This window comes from Temnothorax americanus, unplaced genomic scaffold (genome assembly GCF_048541705.1).
Source record: "Temnothorax americanus isolate GAGA-0224 unplaced genomic scaffold, ASM4854170v1 Scaffold1, whole genome shotgun sequence".
In the NCBI taxonomy this organism is placed as follows: domain Eukaryota; kingdom Metazoa; phylum Arthropoda; class Insecta; order Hymenoptera; family Formicidae; genus Temnothorax; species Temnothorax americanus.
Window position 1 is genome coordinate 9,247,847 of NW_027509230.1, and position 24,773 is coordinate 9,272,619.

A 24,773-nucleotide genomic window follows, 5' to 3' on the forward strand; every position below is an offset into this window, starting at 1 on the left:
GTGGCTCCAATTAAGCGGGCAACATTAATTTCAACCACCCGGTCCGACCCCGCGGTTATCTCCTTCTCTCCCGCTCCCGCCGTTTCGTCAGTCCTTTCCTTGTCCCTTCGTTCCCGTCCCTGTACTCTTCCTCTTCGTAACCCCTTCCCTTCGTCCCTTACGTCCCGACCCTTCTTCGCGTACCCTCCTCGCGTCGTATATGCGTTTCCACTCGCTCTTGCGCTCGCGCGCACACGCACACGCCTTTCCGTTTCTTCGCGTTGCGCTTGCCCTTCGGAATCCGTGAATTGCGCGTGTCGCGATGCGTGTGCCGCGTGTATAGGTACGTAAATTACCGTTCGAGTTTGCACGCCCACATGCGCGTGTCGTCGCCGATGCACGTACAAAGCGAGCATGCACTCGCGCGAGTTACTTATCGGCGCGGATCGTTCGCGAATCGATTTTACGCGAGCGTACAAATCGCCATGCGCGAGTAGTTTACACTCGCACGCACAGCTAAAGTCATTGACATTTTGCTTATTGTTCAGACTTGAACAGCAGACTTGGATGTCACCCGAAAACACGTTCGTGGATCGACATTCAACGATTTTATATTTATCTTTTAGTTGGTATTCGCTAAATTTGCCAAATATCTCTACTTGTTTTGGAACACGAGTTCATTATTATCTTATTTTGGTATTCACTCTGATAATGTTAACCGAATACCAAGCTGAAAGGTTGCATGTAAACAGACGTGTTACGTTCTCATTTAATGCACAGCATCCCGACGATGTTATTGACGAATAAACATTTATTACGAAAATATACATAGCCGACACGCGGAATAGCGTGCGTTAAAATTTCGTCGGAATATATCTCTTTTAGAGCTCTCGCCCGCGCGCGTTTTCTATCTATTGATGACCGGCGAAAATAACTGCCGCTGCAAGGTCCCATCAGCAGCAACGGTTATAAATAAGTACATAAATAATGTAAATACGCGCGGCATATCTTATACGCAGCATCATCAAGTTCCATATATATGCTAATTACTTTACAAATCGCCTTTCTTCCATAATTATCCTTCACCGCGCTTACGCATCCGCGGTTCCGACCGTTTGCCTCGTTCTCGCAACGTTGTTTTATAAAAGCGGTTCAGCCTTCACGGAATAATGGAAACGCATTTCGCTCGCGCCCGATCCTGCAACACGCGTCTCTACTTACACGCCCGTTTAACCGCGCGCTAATGCGCGGTCATCATTTATTATTCGAGTGCGTCTCCTATATTTAACCGGCCGCGAAACGGAGGCTGCGCTGCGCGCTGTTTGTTTCCGCTCGTTCGCGTATATCGTCTCGTTCCGTTCCGGTTTCCCGCTTTTTTTCCACCACCCTGCCCGCTTTCTCCACCCGCTGCGCCGTTCCCGTCGCTTCTCCATCGCGCTGATATTCCGTCATGTCTTCTCCGCGCGTCTACCTAATCATATATATCTCATATCAACTCTTTTACACAATGTCGAGTGCACTCATGGCCTTGTTTCGTTCGCTCGGGCCGCTTTAGCAAATACGATAGTTTACATCGGCGAACGGCAACTTCCTGGACACGTGACTCGCGAAGAAGAGAGTCGGAACAGAGAGAGAAGACATTGATAAAGAGCCATGCCTATTCTCCGACCTCCCTCGTAGCAATCACGCGCTATATAAGCCTCACTAATTTTACATCAAAGAACCGTTAAGTTGCATATCGCAGTGAAGAGATTTTTTTTATAACCTACAATGAAAATTCGAGATCAATAAAATTGTTGCGTAAATTATCAGCGAATTAAATTAATCTGAAATTTATATTCTCATCGCGAAAGATCGCACATTTAATTATAATGACAATAAAATTAAATTTCTAGAGGAAGTTTTTCTCCTTTTCTTATTAAAGAGTTGTATATTAAAGGATTGCAGAATATGCAGCCCGTTTCGATAACGTTTTGAAACGGTAAACCGAATAACCGTTTCGAGTCGACACCGACTCGGCTCGCGTCAATCACCATATGTAAGAGAGGTATAGAGTGGTGGTAGTTTACTTTGGTGCGTACCAAGTTCCTCGCCACATGCTTGGAGAAGCCGAGGGAACGTAATAGAGCGGAAGGGTGAGCCAGCGAGAGAAGCCGAAGAGCGGCACGAGGGAACGTCACGTTACGTTCCACGTCGGAGTGACGTTTCTAATGCGAAACTAAGGAATTAGAACAGTCGCGCTGTCTAATGAGATACTAATTGCACCGCATTCTCGTTGTATTGACTCGACCGGGAATCAGATAAACATAACTCCCGACCGAGGGAAAGTGAAACACGCGTCCGTGAGATTTAATCAAATTGCTAAATTCACGAACCAGGAAGCAGTCTGGGTAGAAAGGAGTTTAAAGAGCTTGTTAAAATGTCTGTTAAAGTATCTGTTGAGAAGAGATCTACGAGCGATCCGGAATGGGAGCGGCAATATGATAGTCGCAGATTACTTCAGAAAGAAGAAATAATTGACATGATTTAAGTTTAGAGCCAGAAAAACTACGATCATAATACTCGTCGTCTGTACAATAATTTAAAGTAATTAAATGATGGCAAACATGCATGAGAGAGAGTAAAAGATAATTTCTCTTTGGCAAATACTTAAGCAGCTTAAATCGTGAGAGGTAAAGAGATGTGTTACGATAGCGAAGAGTGCGGCGCGAAGATAAGGGAAGGAGAGCCGTCTTTCGGTTTAATCGTTTTCCATAAATCAATCAGCGGTGTTAATATTACCTATTTTAGAACGAATCTCGCCGGTTAAATATCAAATGTGCATTCGACGAAATCGCTAGAAGGAACGTAATCTATGCGGTAGCGCGGGTATAATCACGGTGTTCCTTCACGCGCGCTTATCCCGTCGCGCTCAACGAGGCGAGATACTTAATGTCGTGCATTTGAAAATAAGGTGGAACAAACGCGCAACGCGCGCGCGGATAAATAACACGGTGGAGGGTATACGCGAGAAAACGCACGAAAACGCGCGTCGCGCGTGTTAAACGCGCGCGACCTTTCGCGCGTCAGAAGGAAACCACGTGCGAAACGGATTACGTCTTTACTTCACCGTCCCTTTAACATCTTATCTTTGTTCTAACACGAACGTACAACAAGATAATACGCGTACGACAAAACAGCAACTCCAATGAGTTTGTGCATATCTATCGCAAAGCAATGAACTTTTAACATCCGAAATAGGCGTGATTGCGAAGCTGAGATCCTGAAAGAATAGTACCGATTGTCGTGAAGTGAATCAAAGCTTAAAGTGTCTCGAAAGTACCCTCGTATTATAAATTCGATAGAGCACGTCGGCTTCTCGTCGGCTTGAGATGGGCGCCGCTGGGCTTACGTGATCGCGAGTGATCGCGAACGTTAACGCTGTATCCGATTACGAGATGTGTATCTACGGGGTGCGCGGTGGGAACCGTCCGGGGTCGTTAAATCGGAGTACGAGCGATTCTACGCGCCGGTATAAACGCGCTTGCGTCCGTACGTCGATGTGCAACACGTGCGTAGAGCGGACAGTCGCGTGAAAACGTTTTAGCCCCGTCGTTGGAAAGATGTTCGAACGCCGACGTAATAAGACGGGACAATCACACGTCGTTTTACGGGGCGCCATAATTGCCATCCGCGATTGGTTCGCTCGAAATAGACTCCTCTCGCTTGACGCCGCGAATTCACTGATTAATAGTGTTTAAGCGGCATCGATGTGCATCGGCATCGTAATTCACTCGCGTGTCGCGCCAGTCGCGAATCACTCGCGAACGAGCTCAAATCCGTGCGAATTCATGCGTCTCGCTTTTAATTCAATTAATCGCCATTACGTCAACGTCCAGAATATCGAGGAATAGAACGGCGTTATTCAGCATAAAGTTACGATATCTCGTTTATAACTCGGATGAAAACGTTAATAATTTTCTTGTAAGATGATAGCCTCATAAATCGATAATCATATTATAAGGTGGCCTCAAACGTAAATCATGCGTATCGAAATAAATCTACTTACTTGTCATGTTTAATAAATTCTACACGATCTTCTCTTTTCCCTCTGATACTCGATTCCCCGTTTGCGTTTGCTCCGCGTATTTCTCAAGGATCTCGAGCGCACATCGATATAGATTCGCCTTCGTCGCAACCATGTAATACTTACAAACTTAAGAAAAATGTGATGTATACGTACAAAAAAGAGAAAATTTGTTAAGATATATTATTATATATTTTTGCTTTAACTTCATTGTAGCGATTCTGCGATCGAGATGCAATCTTCTCTGGCAAGCATCCTCTTTATCAAATCCCAACACATTTTGCAATGAATCAAAAGTATTTATTACATATATGACTGCTTGTTGACGCGAGTCAGCTACCGGAGTCTCTAATTTTCCTCCGCGATATTTTCGCCGAAAGCCAAGATAGACGCGAAACGATACGATCGATGATCCGCGCGATAACTCGGTACGCGCAACGTAATAATTAATAACGGCGCGCAAGCGCGCATCATGTTCTGCCACGACGCGAGAGAACAATGTATATCGCGTCGTCGTGATGGTTTGTTTCGCCGGCAACCAGCTCGCGGAGTCGTATGTCTCGCACGCTTATCCGCGCGTTAACTCGCGCCTCGATGTATATCCATCCCCCCCCCTTCCTAATCGGGAGGACCGATGTAATCCCGATATGTAACGTAATAATAATGACGAACCGATAAAGATCTTAACAGTGCCGGTCACGCCTACAACACATAAGACACGACGTCGATATGTAGCAATACGGCGGTCGTGACTGCGCGTTGGAGCGCAATGATCCCTGCGAAGTGACTTTCCTCCTCGAGATAACATCGAGGCTACATCGAAAACTAAATGGTAAAAGACGGGAGATTATAGTTCCTGCTTTGCGCCACATTGGCGATTGGGATCCAGCACACGGAGATCGCCGCTTTCTAAACCCTTTCATCCGCGAGCCGAAGTGTAGAAACATATCCTCTTTGCACGAAGCTTATAACTAATACGAATCGAGAAATTGTACAATTACACGAATGTAACGACAAAGTATACATTTTGACGTAATTTTTTTTAATATTGATACAACTAATTATAAGTTGTTTGTGAAAAGTAATGAGTAGTCGCAACTGACGACAAGCATTAAGAGCTGTTTAAAATTGATTATTGTTTATTACGTACTTAATCGCTTCGCGAAAAGAATAGGTGACGATATCAAGGAGGAGGAAGATCAAAAGCAAATACAAGAGAGAGAGAGAGAGAGAGAGAGAGAGAGAGAGAGAGAGAGAAGGGATGAGAAAGGGGCGGTCTTTCGTTGGTAGAACCGGTACTTCTGCATCGACGGCGTAGGATGCAATGAAGCTATTAATCGTCTCTTCGAGCTACGCATTACTCGCAAATGTCTTCTGCTCGTAATTTTTTATGTTTATTATCGTGAGCTGCACAGCCCTCGCGAGGGGATTAATATCTGAAAGATAAATCCATCTGTACTCAAATAGTGAAGACCTGATACTTTCACAGTCCCGTGTAAAATTTAAACTTTTTAAAAATCTGTAATAAATCTTTTAAAATATACATTTTAAAAGTCAAATTTTTAAATAATTGTTTCGTGATATACGATCTTGCATAAAAATCTCAATTTTTCAAAATCTAGAATAAATCTTTTAAAATGTATAATATTTAAAAAACCGGACTTTTGAGAATAACTGGCTTAATTCGTGCAGACATTAAATTCAGCGTGAAAGAGGTACGTGATTACTAATTTACTGGACTCGTGTAACAATAACGCCAGACTGCGCCAGAAAATATTTCTACGCATATGGAAATTCAAAGACATGACGTATTGGTGTTTTGTACTGAAGAATCGTTTAAGAAATACCGGTCGCGTTCAGAACGGCGCTTAATCGCCGTAATGTAAAGATACACATGCCGCGCGTCTAAAATCGGATGATAGTTAAGAAGTGAAAGAACGTGTGCGAGGAAAAGGGACGGAAAGAAATGGCGATAAAGGAAAAGAAGCAGACAAGACCGCGCCTTAATGGAAACGAGTTAACGACCCGTGGAAACGTAAACGCAGTCACGTACACTCGAGTAACGATCGACCAATAACGAGTGACCAATCAGTGATCATTATTTATGGTTATGGATATAGCCACGGATCCAATGGTTACTTTTCGTACAATTCTATGGGCTAACTCGGGAACACCTTGACGAAGACCTCATAAGAGAGGCTCAGCCAACCCACGATGGGAAACCGCGCGTATATAACAAGCGATATTTATATAATAAAATCCCAAGTAAATAAAAATCCTAACGTTATAAGTACCGTTTGTCGTGCCGGTTCAACAAGATAAAAACCGAAACTTCAGTAATGACGATTTACTCCGCAATTATTTCGATCAGTGATCATTATTTATGATTATGGAATCTTGGAGTTCGCTTAGTTGTAACAATACCAACGTCTGTGAAAATTATAGCTGCGTTAATGATGTCTATGTATAAGATGTATTAATAACGGACGACATTATGTGCACAAAAATTTAAATGGATAAATGTAAAAATGTGCATTTGATGGCGTTGTTCGGAAGGACAAGAGTTTTAATCGGTATGTTTTTTCTTTTTTGTTCTCAGGACGAAGTAAGTAACGACCCACGGCGGTTACGAGCCGTACTCGGGCTAGACGAGACTAATGACGAAATGGCATCGGGGAACGTGAGCTTTTGTGAACGAAGCCGTTAATACGCTTATTGTGTAAGCTCGATCACTGGCATGTCTGCGTTAAATCGATATCTCAATGACGCGTATGGATGTCCAGTGATTTGCAATCAGATTGATCCATCGAAATGTAAGACGACTCTCACCTCTTTGTGATTCGCACTAATTACGTAAATGAATTAATATAGATTAATTTACAGCTTTAAGAATACATTGGTAAATATCGTGATTACTCGAAGGGACTATTTTTTCCTATAAATATTTAAAGAACATCTATTGTTTGCGTATAATATTAATTGACTTTTCAAGATTTTAGTTCTCTTTTTCAATCTATTTTCTTCGTACGTGCGTGGAATTTTGCTCGATGTACAACTTTTTCAGTTTGAAAGAGAGAATTAGTACCCTCCTTAGAACATATTGTCATAAACTACCTTTATCGTCGCGACTCCGGCCATTTATGCTTCTGAAATACCATCGGCATTGACGCAGACGGCGGAGACAGCCATACACACAGATCGCAAAAACCTTGCGACATAAATAATTCGAAAATGTGGGTTACAGGGTATCGCTATGCCGCTCGCGATATCGTATATCTGCTCGCGGCGAGCGCGTAGGAAATACATAAAGCGCGCCTATGCGGAATCCGCGTCCTGGATAACGAGTACCGACGCGGAGTCAACGTCGGGTCTTAAAACTGTCAATCGAACGCTGCGAGCGCGCTGAAGGCTCTCGCGACTCGAGAGAGAGAGAGAGAGAGAGAGAGAGAGAGAGAGAGAGCACTCGTAATTCTCGAGAGTCTAGAATGACTTGGGAGAATCGAGGAGACCTGCCCGCTCTCGGCTCCGTGTCGACACGCTTAGCCTCGTTTGTCCCAAGTAATGGCCGTAGTCATAACTCAAGCGGCTCCGCTCGCGACTCGTTCCTACGTATCCCGACGCACATACCCGGACAAGGACGGGACGATCAGATTCACGGAAAGGACAGGTCGAGATCGGCTCTCGCAACTGTCCGCGCGCGCCGCGCAGTCGATCGTTTGATCGTTCCATTCCGATTCGCGTATGAGAAAAACGCGACGGCTTGATCGGCTAATCCTTGTGTTTATTTCGATGCTTCTGCCGTCATTATCCGATATGCTTCACGTTTACTACGTTGTACGCTCTCGAAGTCGTTTGCTATTACCTATAAATTATTGTGCCTTATCAGATTAAAGGACGCTTAGAAGTATTTTTAGGATGTCGTAATGGATGAACATAAAGATAAACTGTGAATTGTAGACACGAGAAGAAGAGATTAAAATTGAAAAGTCTCTCTTGTGAAATTATTGTTCTGGAGTTAATATCACTACACAGTCGTATTATAGAGAACATTGCACTTTTATTTGCATTATGACTGTCATCGAGCTTGCGCGGCTAATTGGTGAAAATTGAATGGAGTGCGTCTCCGCCATCTGCATCGAGGCAATGGCCTTAACGACTTAACGACGGCGTCCTCTTCCTTCGTATCATTCTATTAACGTATCAACTCGCTGCCTTTTCACGAGGACATCATAATTATCGGTGATAAATTTCGCAACGCTGGTTTAACGCAATGCATTCGTTACCGGACAACCTGGTAATGTGTTTGTAACGAAGGTGAACAAGATAGATTTTTTCTTCTCTTAATTAAAACGCGTGTCTTTACATCTGCGACATTGCATGCTTCAAAACGATCAATAAATTGTCTTATTTAACATCCTGTCTACAATAATAACGAGCTGGAAATTGTCGAAAATTACATTCGCAATTGCGGGACCCCCAAAAAATCGCCTCTTCTAACAAATCTCGATTAAGCATGCTTCGTTAAAATGTAATAATCACTTATCGCTCGTCTTTTGCGCGACGGAAGCTTATCATTAAGTTGTCAATGCTAGTCTACCGGCGTAATCATCGGATGACATCGGTCAACGGAAGAAGGAAGAGGAAGGAGAAAAGAGGACCGCCTTTAGTTATGAATACCTAATACCCGAACCAACACGCGAGTTCTTATCCGGGCAACTTTGTACATCAAGCGCGCCTGTGTCACTCGCATCCACACTCTCAACTTTGTTTTCGCTGTTTCCCTCCCGGCGATGCTTTGTATCTATCGATGATGTTGGCGCAAAAGAGACGCGACGATCGAGCCGGGCGGCACTTTAGCAAGCGAGGTATATAGATTGCTTTACGTATCGGGAACGATGCAATTCGTGGCTGTACGACTTACCTCGCCTACAGCCATTTAATCGCACATGACCTATCTGAAAGCGAGACCGAAGCGCAACTAAACCAGCACCGAGAGCCTTTCCTCTTAGCCGTCTAGGTGCATCATCCTAGGATGATTGCCGACTCTCATTGTGTCGTTGACACGCTCTGTACGGGGAGCTTCGTTCATAAACGCTGTAATTATCGCGTCACGAGAGGCGTTTGAAACGTAAAGATCCACGGTGAAGGAAGAAAGGCGCGAGACTCGAGCAAAAGCTGCACCATTTACGATCATTATTAGTTTTATACGACTGAATTCTGAAATATTCCCGCCGTATTGTTTTTCGTACTTTCTAATTCTGTCAAATAAAATTGCAGTTCAGCTTTCTACATTCTCGCCTCGGGTATAATGTTCTACGAACCGGTTGAAAAATAGATGAGATCATTTATATATATATACAAAGTGTTTTGTTATTGATTTCGTAACACATTTTGTCACGTTTCGATCGTATCGTTTGTTACACCAGAACCGTTTTCGTTAAAATATCACTTTAAACTTAACGTGCAACATAAACTTAACGCAATTCGCTCTCCGAACACGATCGTCGGTCATTTGCTCCGCGCGGAATCCTACTAATTTACAGATCATTTTTAACGAATTCTAGACACCATTCTCCCTTTTTATTCTCCGTTGCGCCTCCTTCGCGTTTCTGCCGATACGGATGTAATTAAAAGCAACGTGACGGGCAAGTCGAGCAGCAGGCTGAAAGGGCGATTGCTAGAATAGCGGCTGCTATTTGTTACGCGAGAATCGCTCGAAGGAGAAACTAGAGGCCAGTAGCTGACATCTATCTCAGGAATAGAACGAGAAAATTAGTAGTGCGGTCGATCGCCGATAGACAAGCGACCTTATAACTTTATCCCCTTGGTATATCGACGTGCAGCGTGAATTTTAACGATACACTTTTTCACACTCGCGACGTCGAGAGATCCAGTCTTGCCTCATATTTTACAATAAAATTATTCATATGCAAATATGACTAATCAGTAATGTTTGTTTAAATCACTCAGCGTGTTTCCCGTGTAACAACCGGACTGATTAGCAATGTAAATGTCATGTCGCTACGCAGTCGCGTCCGCTCGCGCGCGTGCACGATCGTGCAGCGAAAATAAAAATGCAATTAAACTGACAGACCAAGCTACGAGCTGACGTCTATCTCTAAGAGCGGGACAAGGAAATTAGTGTTTCTCCGAGGCCGCACGTCGCCGGATATTCCACCGACGTACTTTTGGGGTTGTGCTTAGCTGGGAGAAGGGCACCTTAGCATTATTGGTTTTACCCTCGAGTCTTTGGAGAGGGATTACCGTAAGTGGGAAGGGCGAGAATGAGGAAAGAGAGGAGTCTGGGGATCGCGAGAAGCTCTTCTCTCGGCGAGCGCGTTCCTCGCGCTTGACTGCAAGACTGCCTCGCTTAAGTAATTAGACTGCCGACTGTTCGTTACCTTAGTCATTTCTGAGGAGGAGAAAACTGCCAAGGATGGTATACGTACGTTTAGCGCAACTAGCCAACACCTCGATATTCCGCGAGCGAGCTTATCGTTTTACTCCAGTATGGCTCCGAAACATTATTGTTTTTCATGTATCTTTCTTTTTTCTCTCTTTCTCTTTATACGCCAAAAATTTCATTTTTACTCTAAAAGTATAATTCAGGAATTTGGTGACCTTTCCTATAAATCTTGTTGATTAGGTAAACTCGCAAAAGAAATAATAACGTTCAACAAATAACACGCGTAGCACGTGGTATCGTTATAGGTACATATCTTGATAATTATTTCTCTTTCTAAATATTGGCACGTCTGGCGAAACGTAAAAACAGCAGTCGCAGCCTTGTAAGACATTTTACGGGCGCCATCGGGCTCGACGAAGATGAATTTCTTAAGAGATTTTTTTTATGACCACACACGTGTAGAAATCGATCGCGTCGCCAGCTGTAAGAGCCAATCGGAGACGGGAAACTAACGACTTAAGTCTCGGCGACGTGCGCCGATGCTTTTGATCGTGCGGAACAAACTGCTTTTCCGATAATATTACTTAAAGCATTTACTATGATCTTCGCTTTGAATGATTACGCGTTGTAAAACAATTTTCACTGCGAAAATTCATACGTGCTGGACGACGGCCCTCGTCGTCGACAGTAATTTACTATCGCGCAGCAACATTCGATAATTATCAATGCGACTTATATTCCACAAGCCTATAATTTCTGATCTCTCTCGGATGATCGTTAAAGCCCGGTCACAGACAACGTTTTACATAGATCACAATCAAGAAGTTTCCCTGCGGATATTATTTGTTACTCTATAACAGCACGATGTCTCCTCCCTTAAAAGTTAATATCTAATAAGACATATTACTGTTGAAAAATTTATTGCAAAAAATACGAAATATTTTAGCAATTTTTAAATTAGAAACTTCTATAAAGAAAAAGAACAAACTTCTTTCAAGGAAAAAAAATAATCATTATCAAGTATAACAAATAAGTTAAATATAGTAGACATGTGTCAAGAAACGTGTCATTGAGAAAATATATAATATCTTAAGAATATTTATCTTTATCCGCAATGTGTGTGCAAAACATCCTCGCAATCATTTTTTTACTTTTGAGATATTCAGTCTTATTAACTTCAATAGACATCGCGCAACATGATCGATGATTCAAAGTCGCGTAATGACGCATCCACGGAGATTCACGCAAAAAGCCGTCGATCTATGCGCCTTTTCCACGCGAGAAGGTACATATGATTTCTCGCTTTGCGACTGGGCGACGTGTATGGCGCAAGCCGATTATCGCGAGGCGGTCTCGAAATTTCCACGGAATATTCAGCAGATCAGACCAACCGATAACGCTGGTGTTGATCGTTATGATTTGATTTATACGCAATTATAGCTGCCGATGCTGCGCGCGTATAAACGCGGTGCGTTCGTGCCGCGCCGGGCGGCGCACAGTGTTTATCCCTTGAATTATTAGCTGGAAATTACATGCGGGAATCACACGAAAGACGAAAGGAAGTAGTCACGCGGGGAAAAGTGAATTGCGTCTAAGAATCGCGTAATGCGGCCCTTATTTGGCGAAGCGACGTGTCTCTTACGTGCGATAAAGCGCATGAAAGCACGATTTAAACAAGGTTTCACTTTACACCAAGTAAATGTCACCGAATTCGGAATATTTCCTCATATTGAGACATTCAGATTATTTTCCGCATAAAAATAACCGAATATACTTGCTGCATTAAACTTATCTTATCCCTTCTTTCTGTTAATTATCTCTTTCTCGGGAAAACTCATCTTGGGATTTCTTTGTCGAAATCTCGTGCGAAGCTGATTGGATCTCAGGCGTCTGCGCTGACGCAACGTAAAGGCGCGAATAGTGACGTTGTGGCCGCGGTGGCATGAGATGCGCAACGTGACGGCAATAATAATGCGTTTGATTTACGATAAAGCCGCCGCTTGCCAAGTCCATCCGACGGCACGGCGATTTCGCGCGAAACGCATCCGCAAGCACGATAAGACAGGTAAGATCGAGACGGAAGGATTTACTTCGTCGGCAGGACGATCCTTTCAGCCGGACGTTTATTCCGTCGACGAACTTTCCGACCTCGCGCGCGGCTCCTCCCAAGAAACTGGCTTGTTATAGAAAACACACGCGCACGTAACCGGGCTTGGACTTGGCGCGCCAGAGAGAAAAACACTTGAGACAGGCCTAAGACAATAAAAGTTGCCGTAAAACTTATCGACCGGTAGTTCGTTAATTTCTCAAATTTATCGGCGAGTAAACTTGCTGAATCAATGTCTACCCGTGGAGCGGTTGCAATTGCAAAGCATTGTTTAAAACCTGACATCTTGCATATCGTCATCTATGAAATGCTCCTTCTTTATGCGATAAAAACAGCAATTGAGAAACACGCGTTGAAGAAACGAAATCTTGGCTTTGGTGAGAGAGAGAAAGAGAAGAATACTTTTTTTTAATACTCTTTTTAATCTGAACGAAGATATTATGATGGTTACTTATCTATAATAAATTTATCTCTATAATAGAAAAAAATATTGATTGCTTTACATATTTTTTTATTAAGTAAATAAGTTCATCTAAGGAATTTCAATTCTTTGATTTTATTTCAATATGATGTTCTTGCAAATATTGCAAGTATTGCAGAGATATCTTTGGACGAACTTATTGACAGATACGAGTTAACGCTAGAACCATCCCGTGTTCCAGGTCCACGCACGAGAAGAGTGAAGAGGACAGACGGACGCGGCGGCGGCACCCCCGAAGAGAAACGTCCCAGGACCGCGTTCAGTGGTGAACAGTTAGCGAGACTGAAGAGAGAATTCGCGGAGAACCGATACCTAACGGAAAGACGGAGGCAACAGCTCTCGAGGGATTTAGGTCTGAACGAGGCACAGATCAAGATCTGGTTCCAGAACAAGCGGGCGAAAATCAAGAAGGCCAGCGGCCAGAAAAATCCCCTAGCGCTTCAACTGATGGCACAGGGGCTTTACAATCACTCGACGGTACCGCTTACTAAAGAGGAAGAGGAACAGGCCGCGGAGCTTCAAGCGAAATGACGATTGCAAACTTAAATGAACGCTCGGCAGAATTTAGTTTGCAACTTTGATCCTTGAATTTCATATCTCTAACTCCAAAGAATATAAAAACGAAGATCGACTCACATCCTCTACTCGGTTTTTATTCTTTGCGTCAGAATTTTTCAGAAAAATTGTAAAGGATAAATAGAATCTGCAAATACCAGATTACTTAGCGTTAAAAAATTTTCCAATACGATTAGAAAACATTCGATATTAAAATTCCATGAAATAACCTTTTTTGGAATCAATAATTTTTCTTGTGTGAAAAAAATAATGCAAAAATACTCATCGAAAAATATTTTTACTCTATTTTTCTGACTTTGCAGTTTTTTGAAATCAAATTGTAAACCAACCAAAGTACGGTGTAAATTTTTATATTATATATTATTAAAAAAAAAAAAAGATAAATATATAGTATATTACTTTGAAGAGAGTCATATCATCAGGCCAAAAAGCTAGTAAAGAAAGCTTGTAGACGGACCAGAGTCAACGGTCTGTCATTTCTCTTCCTTAAAATAAAAGACTGGAATATTTATTTCGCTAGACGTATTAGTACAACTCGTTAGACAGAGTCAACTCGAGAAATTCTTGTCTTGTATAATTAGAGCTTCCGATAGAACAACAGTTTGACGAATGTCGTTTGCCCTTGTTCGAAATAATCGTGAACGGGAAGTTAGTTTTACCGAGATGGCTACGCGAATAAGTTACGATCGTTGTTCCTTGCCATCGCTTTGAGAAGAGATGATAAACGCTACGGCACAGGTTCCTAGACCGCAGCACACGTACAGTTGAATCAGATTTTGTAGGGGGAAAGCAATCAATAATATAAGGCATCTTAGAAAACTAACTTTATTCTTGAGATGCTTTGTATAAAGTATTGCCGTGCAAAAAAAGAAAAATAACTAATAATATTTCACATCGTTGGAAGAAGAGAAATAAATTTTCTTAACAAAAGGATACTGATATTATTGAATAATCTTCTCTCACAAAATTGATCGAGTTTGTCAAAGAAATAAAATATATTCGTTATATATTAGCGTATCGTGCGATGGCATGCAGCGGTTAGATTGTTACGAAGGAGATTAACAAGTGCCATTTTTTGCAATTTTTCCGGCAAGATTGTTTATGCGAAAACAGGACCGTCTGGTAACGAAGAAAAATCGAAATCGGGCGAGTACAGTGAGTAATCAGATTTTTCGTTAATTTATTGTAAAAATGTAAGATATTAAATATCGCGAAAAACTGGAGTGTGATTGCGACGTGCAATAGAAGATTATACATAATAAAAAGAGAAATAAATAGAGACGACCTATGTATAGGTGTGTTGTATATGTAATTACGGAGCGACGTGTACATAATTTACCATTTAGCGACGGCGTTGTCCCGATAGACTGTTTAAAATGTAACTTAGCTATTTATTTACGTATGGTATATGAAGAGTAGCGAGCGCATACGAACGATCACGCGACAACTGATACTTGTAAGATTATTTAAATTCGAATTAAATATTCCCATTATCAAGCCAACGAGCATGATTTATTTTGTCAACACCTATCCTCTCTCCCAGTCACGTGAATGTTTGTTCGGGTGAAGCATTATTTGTGATAGACATCGACAGCCGGGCGGTAATCGAAAATCCGATTAATGAATTACGACATGGCGACATGTCATCCGCGAGACGTGTCACGATCGACGACTATAACAGGCAAATAAGTCGTTGCGTCACTGAAGCGAAAAACAAATTACATTTGAATAATACTGAACTTAACAAGTACCTCTCTTGAATTTTTTGAAATTCTATATAAAAGCTATTTGGGACTTCTATAATTTATAGACTCATGCAAAAAAGTGATTATTACAGATATATAATTTAAAGTTGCAATATTATAATTTCTATTGTATCTTATTTGTCTTATGAATAATTCGTGGCGACATAGATAAAATAAAAGTGTCAAGCGGTTCTTTTTAAATGTTTTCAGAGCGCGTTGCAACGAAAAGCGAGAACGATGGTCGAGACGATCTCTATATACGGATGAAAGTGGCGGGGCGGGTCGGGTCGATTCGCATTCAGCATTTGGCGCATGCTTCCACCCCCGTCTCGTTTTAGGCATCGTGCAAGCCCCATGAAAAGCCCCTCCTGCAGGCGAGATATCGATTGATTTACAGTCGAAAGGTGGCCATCGTTGATATCAAGCCAGCCACGCCTACGTTATACCGTAAACGCGTTTCGTTGCGTGTGTTGCGTTACGCTGATCGCGAGTGGTGTCGGTTAACGCGCGTCATACTTCATTTAACCCCACTATCACTGTTCTATCACGTATCTCTTTATTACATCGCTTACGAGAAATATTGGACTTTTTCCGAAAAACCGTGTAATTCTTATGTAACAAGTCTTTTCCGGGACAATTTTGGAATAAAAAATATGTAGTTTAAAAACAATTTTTCACCCTTTGGATGAATGTTATATATTATTTAATCGTCTCACATACAAATCGTCAAATAATAATCTGTGATAATCTCTTTAATGTATTATATTGCCACTATTATACGATAGACGCGTTTTCTAATTTTAAAACGCGAAGGAAGAGAAATTATTTTACGCAAGAAAATTAATAAATTCGAACAAACTTTAAAATTTCTCGCGAAATTGTAATTGGGTGCAAAACGTTTTTTGTCATCTAAATTCAAAGGTCGAAAACCGAAGATATCCGAGGAAACATCGAAACTCGCTGCTGTCAAAAGGGGTGCCTGGTAAGTAATAGGTAACATTAACGTACAAGCTACGGCAGAGTGGAAGGACTGACATGACGAATAATCGACGATAGTCACTTTCGACTAGACTTCCGTTATACCCTCGTCCACGAGAAGAAATGGCTCTCTTTAACGCTATGACGATTAGGTGTAACGATACCGTCTTGACCCAGTAAAGTTTTCTGAACATGTAGGATACAAATGCTCAGCCATTATTAACTTCGAAATGAACAAAATCGCAAAAACTTGCAAGTTAGTTGACTGATGATTGGCGTAGCTCCGTGCGCGAGCGCGAAATTGCTAAATCATAATCTTGAAAAATACATGGTAACATATACTTTTTATCACATTCAACTACGTGGGGCAGTACCATTAATTTTGTTTTCCTTCGCTCATGTTTGCATTAATGAAGAAAAGTGTTTCGTGCCAAGGGGTTTCCTTTTCCCTACAAGCAGTTCCATCGTTCGAGAGCTTTATCATATAGGAGAAAGACGTGCATAATTTAGTCATCGCCGAATATATCATCGCATCTGATTTTCTTCAAGCCGATCTCCGACGTATATGTTCGGGATTTCATGATAAAATGCCGAAATCGACCGCGTTTCGACGCTCTGGAATGTATGGAAATCTATGCCGGTCGCGTCGGTTAGGACTAATATATAGCCGAGGTATATACGACGACCGATCGGGCCGACACGTCGGGCCCCGCCAGTGGTCAGCGGGGCCCAATACGTCCCTGTCAGATTAGAATCGCGGTACTTGACAGACTCGCGCTTCTGTCTGTCCGTACGTCCGGCGATGCCTCTTTGGGCGTCGGGGGGTCAAACGCCACGCCAGATCCATAAAGACGATCGTTCCTGCTCCTTTGTCCCGGAATCTTTATAAATGAGATACAACCAAGAGAAAAGCAGATGCATGAGGGGGTACGCAGACATTAACCCCGGCCGACCCGTTCGGCATTCTCGAAGAACCGCGTATATTCCACGTGAACGAGAGAGAGGAGCTCAAGTTCGTATTATGCATCCGTCCCGTTGGTCTTCGCTTCGTGATTCGTTTGACGATCTCTCGTTACTTCTCGAATACTTGACGAGGCGATATTAGCCGGAGATAAGCGTCCGTATCCACATTTACCACAATGTCGTCTCGGACTAAGAATTAGGTCATTTATCGATGAGCGATCAACGAGTTCCTTTATCAAAGAATTTCTTGAATTCGTAACAGTTTATTTGTTAAGGATTCGTTATTAACTAAAATTTATTAGATCGTGTATATCGTTGCACACGGAGAATCATTGAGTTTGTTTTGCTCACTAACCATCATAATTTATATATTCATCAGTTGCATCTATGAGATGATAAACCAGTGGAATCGTTTCCGGCGAAACCGCAGCAACGGTAGCATTTTTTAACCCGGTTGCTCGATTGATAAGAAAACGCTCATTATCTAAATACCAACGTACTTCCTGCCGCTTGTGTATACAAAAGTATCTGGCCTTCTTAGAATTGATGAACGGGAAACTGAAGGCGTTAACGGGTTTATTTCTCTTACGAGAGTAGTAAACGAGTTTCATTGCTTCCCTGTTACTCAATAAGGCGACTGTGTGGAAGGTGCGATATCTTCGAGATGATGATTAAAGATTACTTAATTAATGAATTTAGCTACTTAATAGCTGGTTATCTCAAAAGAATATGACTCCGAAAATTTACGTTTACACGCGAATTTAAACGGTAGAGAGGTAAAACGATAGGGTAGTCCCTCATATATATTAATTATCGTAATAGCCGTTAACCCCGGTATATATTACGCGTATATCTACCGATACGCCAATAATCGTTAACTGAACGATGGGAGTCGTATCGTATAGGACGGACCGTGGCAAAATCTATGGCGGATCGACCGACCTCCGCGTACGAGCTAATGCGTAATGGTAGATACGCCGATAAGAGCGTCGCGTTATCAATCGACACGCCGCGCGTTCGCGCTCGCGCTCGCACTCGCATTTCTCTCGACGCGCTCTTAGCGCACAGCGCCGATATATCCGCGCGTCGACCGGTCACGGCAAGTCTCGAAACCGATCGTATCTCCGCGGCACGGTTCTTTTTCCCGGCGCGTTATGCCTCACCCGGTCGGCTTGGCGCGGCTTGGCGCGGCGCAGCGCAGCGCGGCGTTCACGCTCGGCGATGCCGGGATTAAGAGGAGGATAATAATTCGTGGCGGCCGTGAGAGCAGATCGGAGCGACCGGAGAGATCTCTGAGGATGATTGTCGTTGGCGAACGAGGCATTAGTCGTACGGTAGCCGATGCCGATGGATACGCACTTCGGCCGTCGGTGGGTGGGAAGGGAGCGGGATGAGGGAACGTGAAAAGCAACGTCGGAGGATCTGATGCTGACGAGTATTAAAATTAATGGTCAGCCGTGTACGCTGACGTGTCACCTTATACCTCCATGCGTCATTTTGATTGACCAATAAATTATCTCTCTAAAAGGGGGAGAGGGGCGGGTTTCGCGCGCGATGGCCGCCGATCTTCTCGCGCCGCTCTTTCCCTTCTACGGAAAAAATACGTCTCTCGCGATCTCTTAGTATTGATGCTCGATTGTGTAGGAAGATACAAAGTGACTATGTCAGTGATGATTATCGATACGTCCGATGTGACGAGACGAGAGAAAATTATATGACTTTATTTTTAGCAGTGCCATTATAATAACGATTACATTTCTAGATATTATTTAAAAAAAAATTGGTATTATAAATAATGTAGATTACATAAGTGGAATAATAATTACGGAGTGCAATTTAATATAGTTAAAATTACAAGAAGCTGAAAGCATATATTATACGTGTAAGATTGCGAGTTCTTGTTATAAGAAAAAGATCGACGATGTTATATATTACTATATTATAGCGTTATAAAGAACGCGTTCCCGTCATTTTAGAAATATTCCTACGATTCTTCAGCCTCGATATTTCAGTCTAGACCGTTTAACGCGCGATTCCAGACGCGCCGCGGCGATAATAACGAACTCTCTGTCTCGCGAATTTCCCCGAAAGAGGCCTCAACCAGGCTTTTATGGCTCAATCCGCATGTTCCGACAACACGATGTGTGGGCCAACGGTCTCGCGCGCGGTCCCCCTTCCGAAATTTTCTTCTGGCCCGAGTTCCCATGGAAGGCGCGTTACCCCGGCGCATCGACGGGGACAAAACTTGCGCGTTTGCCGTGTTTTTAGACGCACGAGTGGCCAAATGACTGGGACGCGCGGCTCTCATGCATGAATGCAACGTCAGCTGCCATCCCGGGACACGGCGAACTCTTCATTAACCGTGCAGAACATTACGGGGAACGCGCGCGCAAGGGGTGCGCGGGACATGATTCGCAAAACCGTCGACGTAAGATCTATATTTTACGTCGTTGAAGCGACGACACTCGACTCTGTGCAAGGAGGTAACGCGAGAAAACGTCTTTTGAATAATTAAAAATAATAAAAAAATTTTTAAGGACATTAATTGAGACGAGAAGCGTTTACATGGTCATTTTCGTTCGATTTGTAACAAAAATATTAGTACATATTCGAATATGTCGAATCTGTGGAAATAATTTCTGACAAAACCGTTATCACATTAGTACTTATACGAATCAACAGCCTGCATATTTGTGATACTGATAAGACAATAACAATTTGTGAACTATTCAATCAGCAATATTAATCGACACGCTTACATATCAGATGTATATATTAATATTGACTTTCATTGAAGTTAATAAAAGTTTGGTAAAAGACCTATTATTTTCATCGCCAGGGATGGTAACACTAAGATTTTCTTATCACTTATTTACTGCAATTCATCTAGCTACAATACTATTTTGTATTTTAACATATAATGAATAATTACAATTATATCAATTGGGATTTTTATCATAATTCAATATTTGATTTATTTTTGTTGCAAGAAGAACAAAAGAACCATGTATGGCGCTCCATTTATTTGTTCCATTTTTACGTAGAAACCAATAGAAACCTACTTTATCGTGATTTAATTGCAACCTAATATGGTGTGGATAGAAAAGAAAGTAAGGTGATATTGTCCTGCTATTGATCCGACCCGTAGGATCGATCTTAACGAAAATTAAGTGAGAAGGTTCCATAACATAGGACAGTTTGTGACACTTTTCGAGTCGCGGAGAATCTCGACGGGCCCGACGATCCATATTTAGTTTCATAGTGTCATGTCCAGCTTAACGCATCCGTGCATCCGGACATATCCAAACTCCAAACACACTCTCCTTGTAGACTCCTTTACACGTCACAGCTCTATCCAACGGTGGAGCCAAGCAATACCCACTTCGACGAGTCCCATAAAAAAAAATACTATTTTCGAATTAAAGATAAACATAAGTAATGATATATCTCTATTAACAGCAGTGATATTCTACAGCAAGGTAATGTACTTTCATGAATGTGGAAATACGTTTCAGTTTATATTAGAACGTACTACGAGCTTTCCAGCATTGTTCTCTTTATAAGGAGAACACGGCGAAGAATTATGAAATAACCGCGTTTTACATTAGAAAGGTAACTGTTATAAAACTTCTCTTTTGTTCGTTAAACTAAAAGTATAAATAAGTAACTTGTATCACACACCGTTCCGTTCAACGGCTCAATAAGTAACCATAACGTGTTGCTGCGTTTCCATCGACAAGTTCTATCGCCACTTTACTTTCAACGAGAGAGCGACTTCGTAAAGAATTTTTTTATCAAAGTTTGATGCAGCGCATCGTTCTCTCTGGAAATTCAGTTATGACAGTCAAGAACGATCAAACGACGCGGAATTCCCGAACGATCGTAGTAGCCAATAGGTGGATGAGTCACCATCTTCGGGTCGAGCGTAGAACGTAAAGAGTCGCGGCGCGGTGAGCAGGGTGAGCAAAGGGGAAAGAGAGCAAAAAGGAGGAAACGAGCAGCCGAAGAGAACCTCTAAGTGGTGGGGACACCGCCACGGAGTGGTGGTACTACAGTGGAAAGAGTGGAAAGAGAGAGGTGGGACCGGAGCCCTGGGACCACACACGACGCTCCACGCGTCTGCGACTCGGTTACATTGCTTAATTGTAAACGACCCAGTGGCTCTCATCCGGCGGTTATTTACCCTCGCCCCGATTATATCCGCCTGCCACATAATACCTCCCACGCGAATTGCTCAGATCAAAAAGAAAACGGTGCGTTTAACTTAACGAAAAAATGCAATCCTAATTTTCCAAAATATATGTTATTTACGCATTGCCAATTCCATAATTAAGATTATTCGCATTAGAATAATTAACAATTAAAATATTTTGTATCGTAATGTTATTTTTAGTAAATGTAGGTACGCGATGCAAAATATGACTGAAAATGTTTGCAGCAAAAAGTTGAATTTTTTTTATAATCAATAATGATATGCTACATGGTTCCATTCTATGAACATACAATGTAGACATACATATTCATATACTGCAAATGGTTATTGCATATGAAGACATGATATAAGCTGACAAGGGTATTTGGAAGCAAACGAAGTTGCAGGAGAGAGGAGCACGTTCATATCTGTAACATCATCAATTCTGTCGATAGTTCGGCATGTCGGTTTCAACTAATTAAAACCAGGGTCTCATCGAGCTTCTGGCTTCCCTTCTTTGCTGTTTAGCCTCCGCCGCTGGTTGACCTCCCTGTTCTCCTCGCTTTCGGCATTCCTCAAACGTCGTACCCCTTTCACGAATATATCGTGTCCTCCTAATAGGCTTACATAATGCCACCGAAAGAAAGAGCGAGAAGTAATAAATCTATTACTTAATTTTACTGGCGTGTGATGTGTTGTGCGCTTTATCATTCTTTTAAAATTTCTGCATGTGAATTTTATGTTACAAATAGTAAAATTACAACGTATAAAGTAAAGCTTTATAAGTTGCATACTTTATAACAGTTACCAGTAAAAAATATGTTTGAAAAAAAATCAAAATTTTCTAAATCCATTTGTATTGTATTAGCTACAGATAGTGCCAATTGAATGTTACGGACAGCATACACACGCAGCAACGAAGTTAAAGCGATGCGAATCTAATGGATCCTTTTCGTCAGACAAATCCCGACTCATATAAAATAAGATGAATGCTCGAATCAATCGCAGCTACACAATATTCTCCCTAATAATCTGTACTCGATAGATCGGCGTAATCGAGCGCATCGCGGTCGAACGATTTGAAAGCGAAATAGTAGGAAAGGCCAGAGTCACTCGGAAATCGTTAGCGGGTCTGTCGACTGTCGTATATATAGTTCGGCGATGTCGGTCACGATAATGATGCGACAAAATCACGCCGCGGGCAGTCGGAGGAGAAGATTCCTCGATACGCGTCCTTGCTCGCCCTTCGTCCTTCTGTATCACCTCAATTCGCGGGTGGCCCGCGTGCCCCACACGTGGAACGAAACAGACAGAGTCGACGTCTCGGCCGGCATAAGAAAACGATCAATTACGTACATTCTATTATACAAACACATTATGTAGAATAGATACGTCAAAAATTGCAATAGCAATTGCAATAAAATTGCGACTGTACGATGTAAATGATCCCGATGCGTTAAATATGAAGTGACCGTGTCACAACCGCCGTTGTACACTTTCGAAGCACATATGTAACGTAAACGTGATAATTATACGCATCTTGCATGTGTTTCCGGAGGCCAGTTCAGTGATTAAATGGCAATCCACGTTGCGAGAGGGGGAGAAAAAGATATAACGATCGCGTGAGTGATATCGCGTAACGTTGTCGAATCGATGTTTTCACATTACGCACAAATTACTTTACCGAGAAGAACGTCTCTTAAAAACGTACGTGACTTGTTTTGCTACTGTCTCATTAACTGTACTCAATATTTACTTCAATCTGAGAAATGAGGACGGATGGATGAGTACTGGATGATTGACAAGCAGTGAGCAGTAAATGAGGTGATAATTTAAGGATGATCAGAATAAGACGTACAACCCACGTACAATCTAATATTTAAGAAAATTATTTGAAGTAGATAAAAGATTCCGTATTAAATCAAATTATTATTTCTAATACAAAATCTGAGAAACATTTCCTGCATTGTACGTGATTGGTTCCTATTTCTTGTTTGTTTGAGAAATAATTAATTTATCACACTATTAAAAATGTAAAAGCAACTTCTCATGCACGAAAAGATTTGTACGTATCGAAAGCCGATTATGTGCTTGCTAATACTAATAATTTTCACATATACAATGTCTATTTAAATATACATATATGTGTAAATTCTGCGAGAATAATGAGAAGCCAAGAAAAGCGGTAGTGTGACGAAACGACAGTTTTTAATTTCGTCGAAGCACACGCCGCGGATGCGCGCGTGATCTTTCTCCGGTTTACAATTTTCTCCGCGGCGCACGGGGTTAAGTGTCTTCTCAAAGGAACAATAAACGAGAGACGGTAATCGTAAACATAGCGGCTGCAGACATTTTCACGCGTTTCAAGTGCAGTTAGCGCGATACTTCGCTTTTGTGGCCGCCTCGCGAAACGTGGTCACGGTGTTTAAGGAATATACACCCATAGTCCCGCCGCGAATGCCGTTCTCGGATTCCCGCGGTATAACTGGCGGTTTTCGACCCATTAAATTTCACGCTTGGTCCCCGCGTCAACCTTGTTTTCGCTTAAACATAACAAAGATCCCTTAACAGAATTAGAAAGCCGCGAGGAAAATCACGGAGATCAGCAACTCGTTTGCGCGCGACCGCCGTTATCTCTCGAGACTCTTTTAAGTCATTAAATCGCGAACGAGCGTCGCGAATCGTTCTCTAACGTATACAAAGACATATCTACAATTAAATAAATACGCATGACGATCAATCTACAATTATATGTATTATAAAAACCGGGGCTGCGTTATAAGTTTCTCATATTAAAGTTTATCTGTAATATTCCTAAAATGGCAGTATCTCTAAATTAGTAACGTAATATCGTATAGATTTTAGCCAATTTTAGCGAAGTCAGTTTACATTGGAGAGATTTGTCGATACCTCTCGGATATTACGCAACGTCGCGAGGCGAGGGCGCCGGCGTCTTCGCGAGTGTCGAAGACAATAATCGCGCTCGTCCCGACCGTTCGCCATATCGAATATAAGCGCGGCGCGCGATTTGGTATCACATTCGCGGCGAATGTCTTCGGGGTGGCTAGTACACCGCGTGTGACGGTGCAGGCCACCCATGTAGCCGTTGTTCGTTCGCATCTATCACGAAGCCACCTTCTTTTCCCGGCAGCTTAAGCCCCAATAAAAGCCCCCGGTTCGGCCTGTGTCTCCGGATCGAGCAAAAAATCGGCCATTACCTCGCGAGAGCGGGCCAGAGCTCGATGAATCTAACTTCGTAACTCGAGGACCGACGAGCGCT

General features: G+C 42.3%; 2 protein-coding genes across 3 annotated transcripts in view; both read left to right on the forward strand.

Annotated features, from left to right (window-relative positions):
- Window positions 1-14,730, forward strand: part of LOC143896281 (uncharacterized) — a 72,903-nt gene extending 58,173 nt beyond the window's left edge. Inside the window, exons 2-3 of one of the 2 annotated variants that reach the window (XR_013256605.1) lie at window positions 6,645-6,858; window positions 13,221-13,347. Coding sequence is in view for 1 of the 2 variants with exons in the window: in XM_077404029.1 (XP_077260155.1) it covers window positions 13,221-13,570 (350 nt within the window). In the remaining variant the exon portion in view is untranslated. Of the gene's footprint in view, window positions 1-6,644; window positions 6,859-13,220 lie in introns of both variants that reach the window. The other variant, XM_077404029.1, reaches the window with a different exon arrangement.
- The window catches only part of Gas41 (YEATS domain-containing protein 4 Gas41), a 232,870-nt gene that overhangs the window by 49,396 nt on the left and 158,701 nt on the right, over window positions 1-24,773 (forward strand). The window lies entirely within an intron of this gene.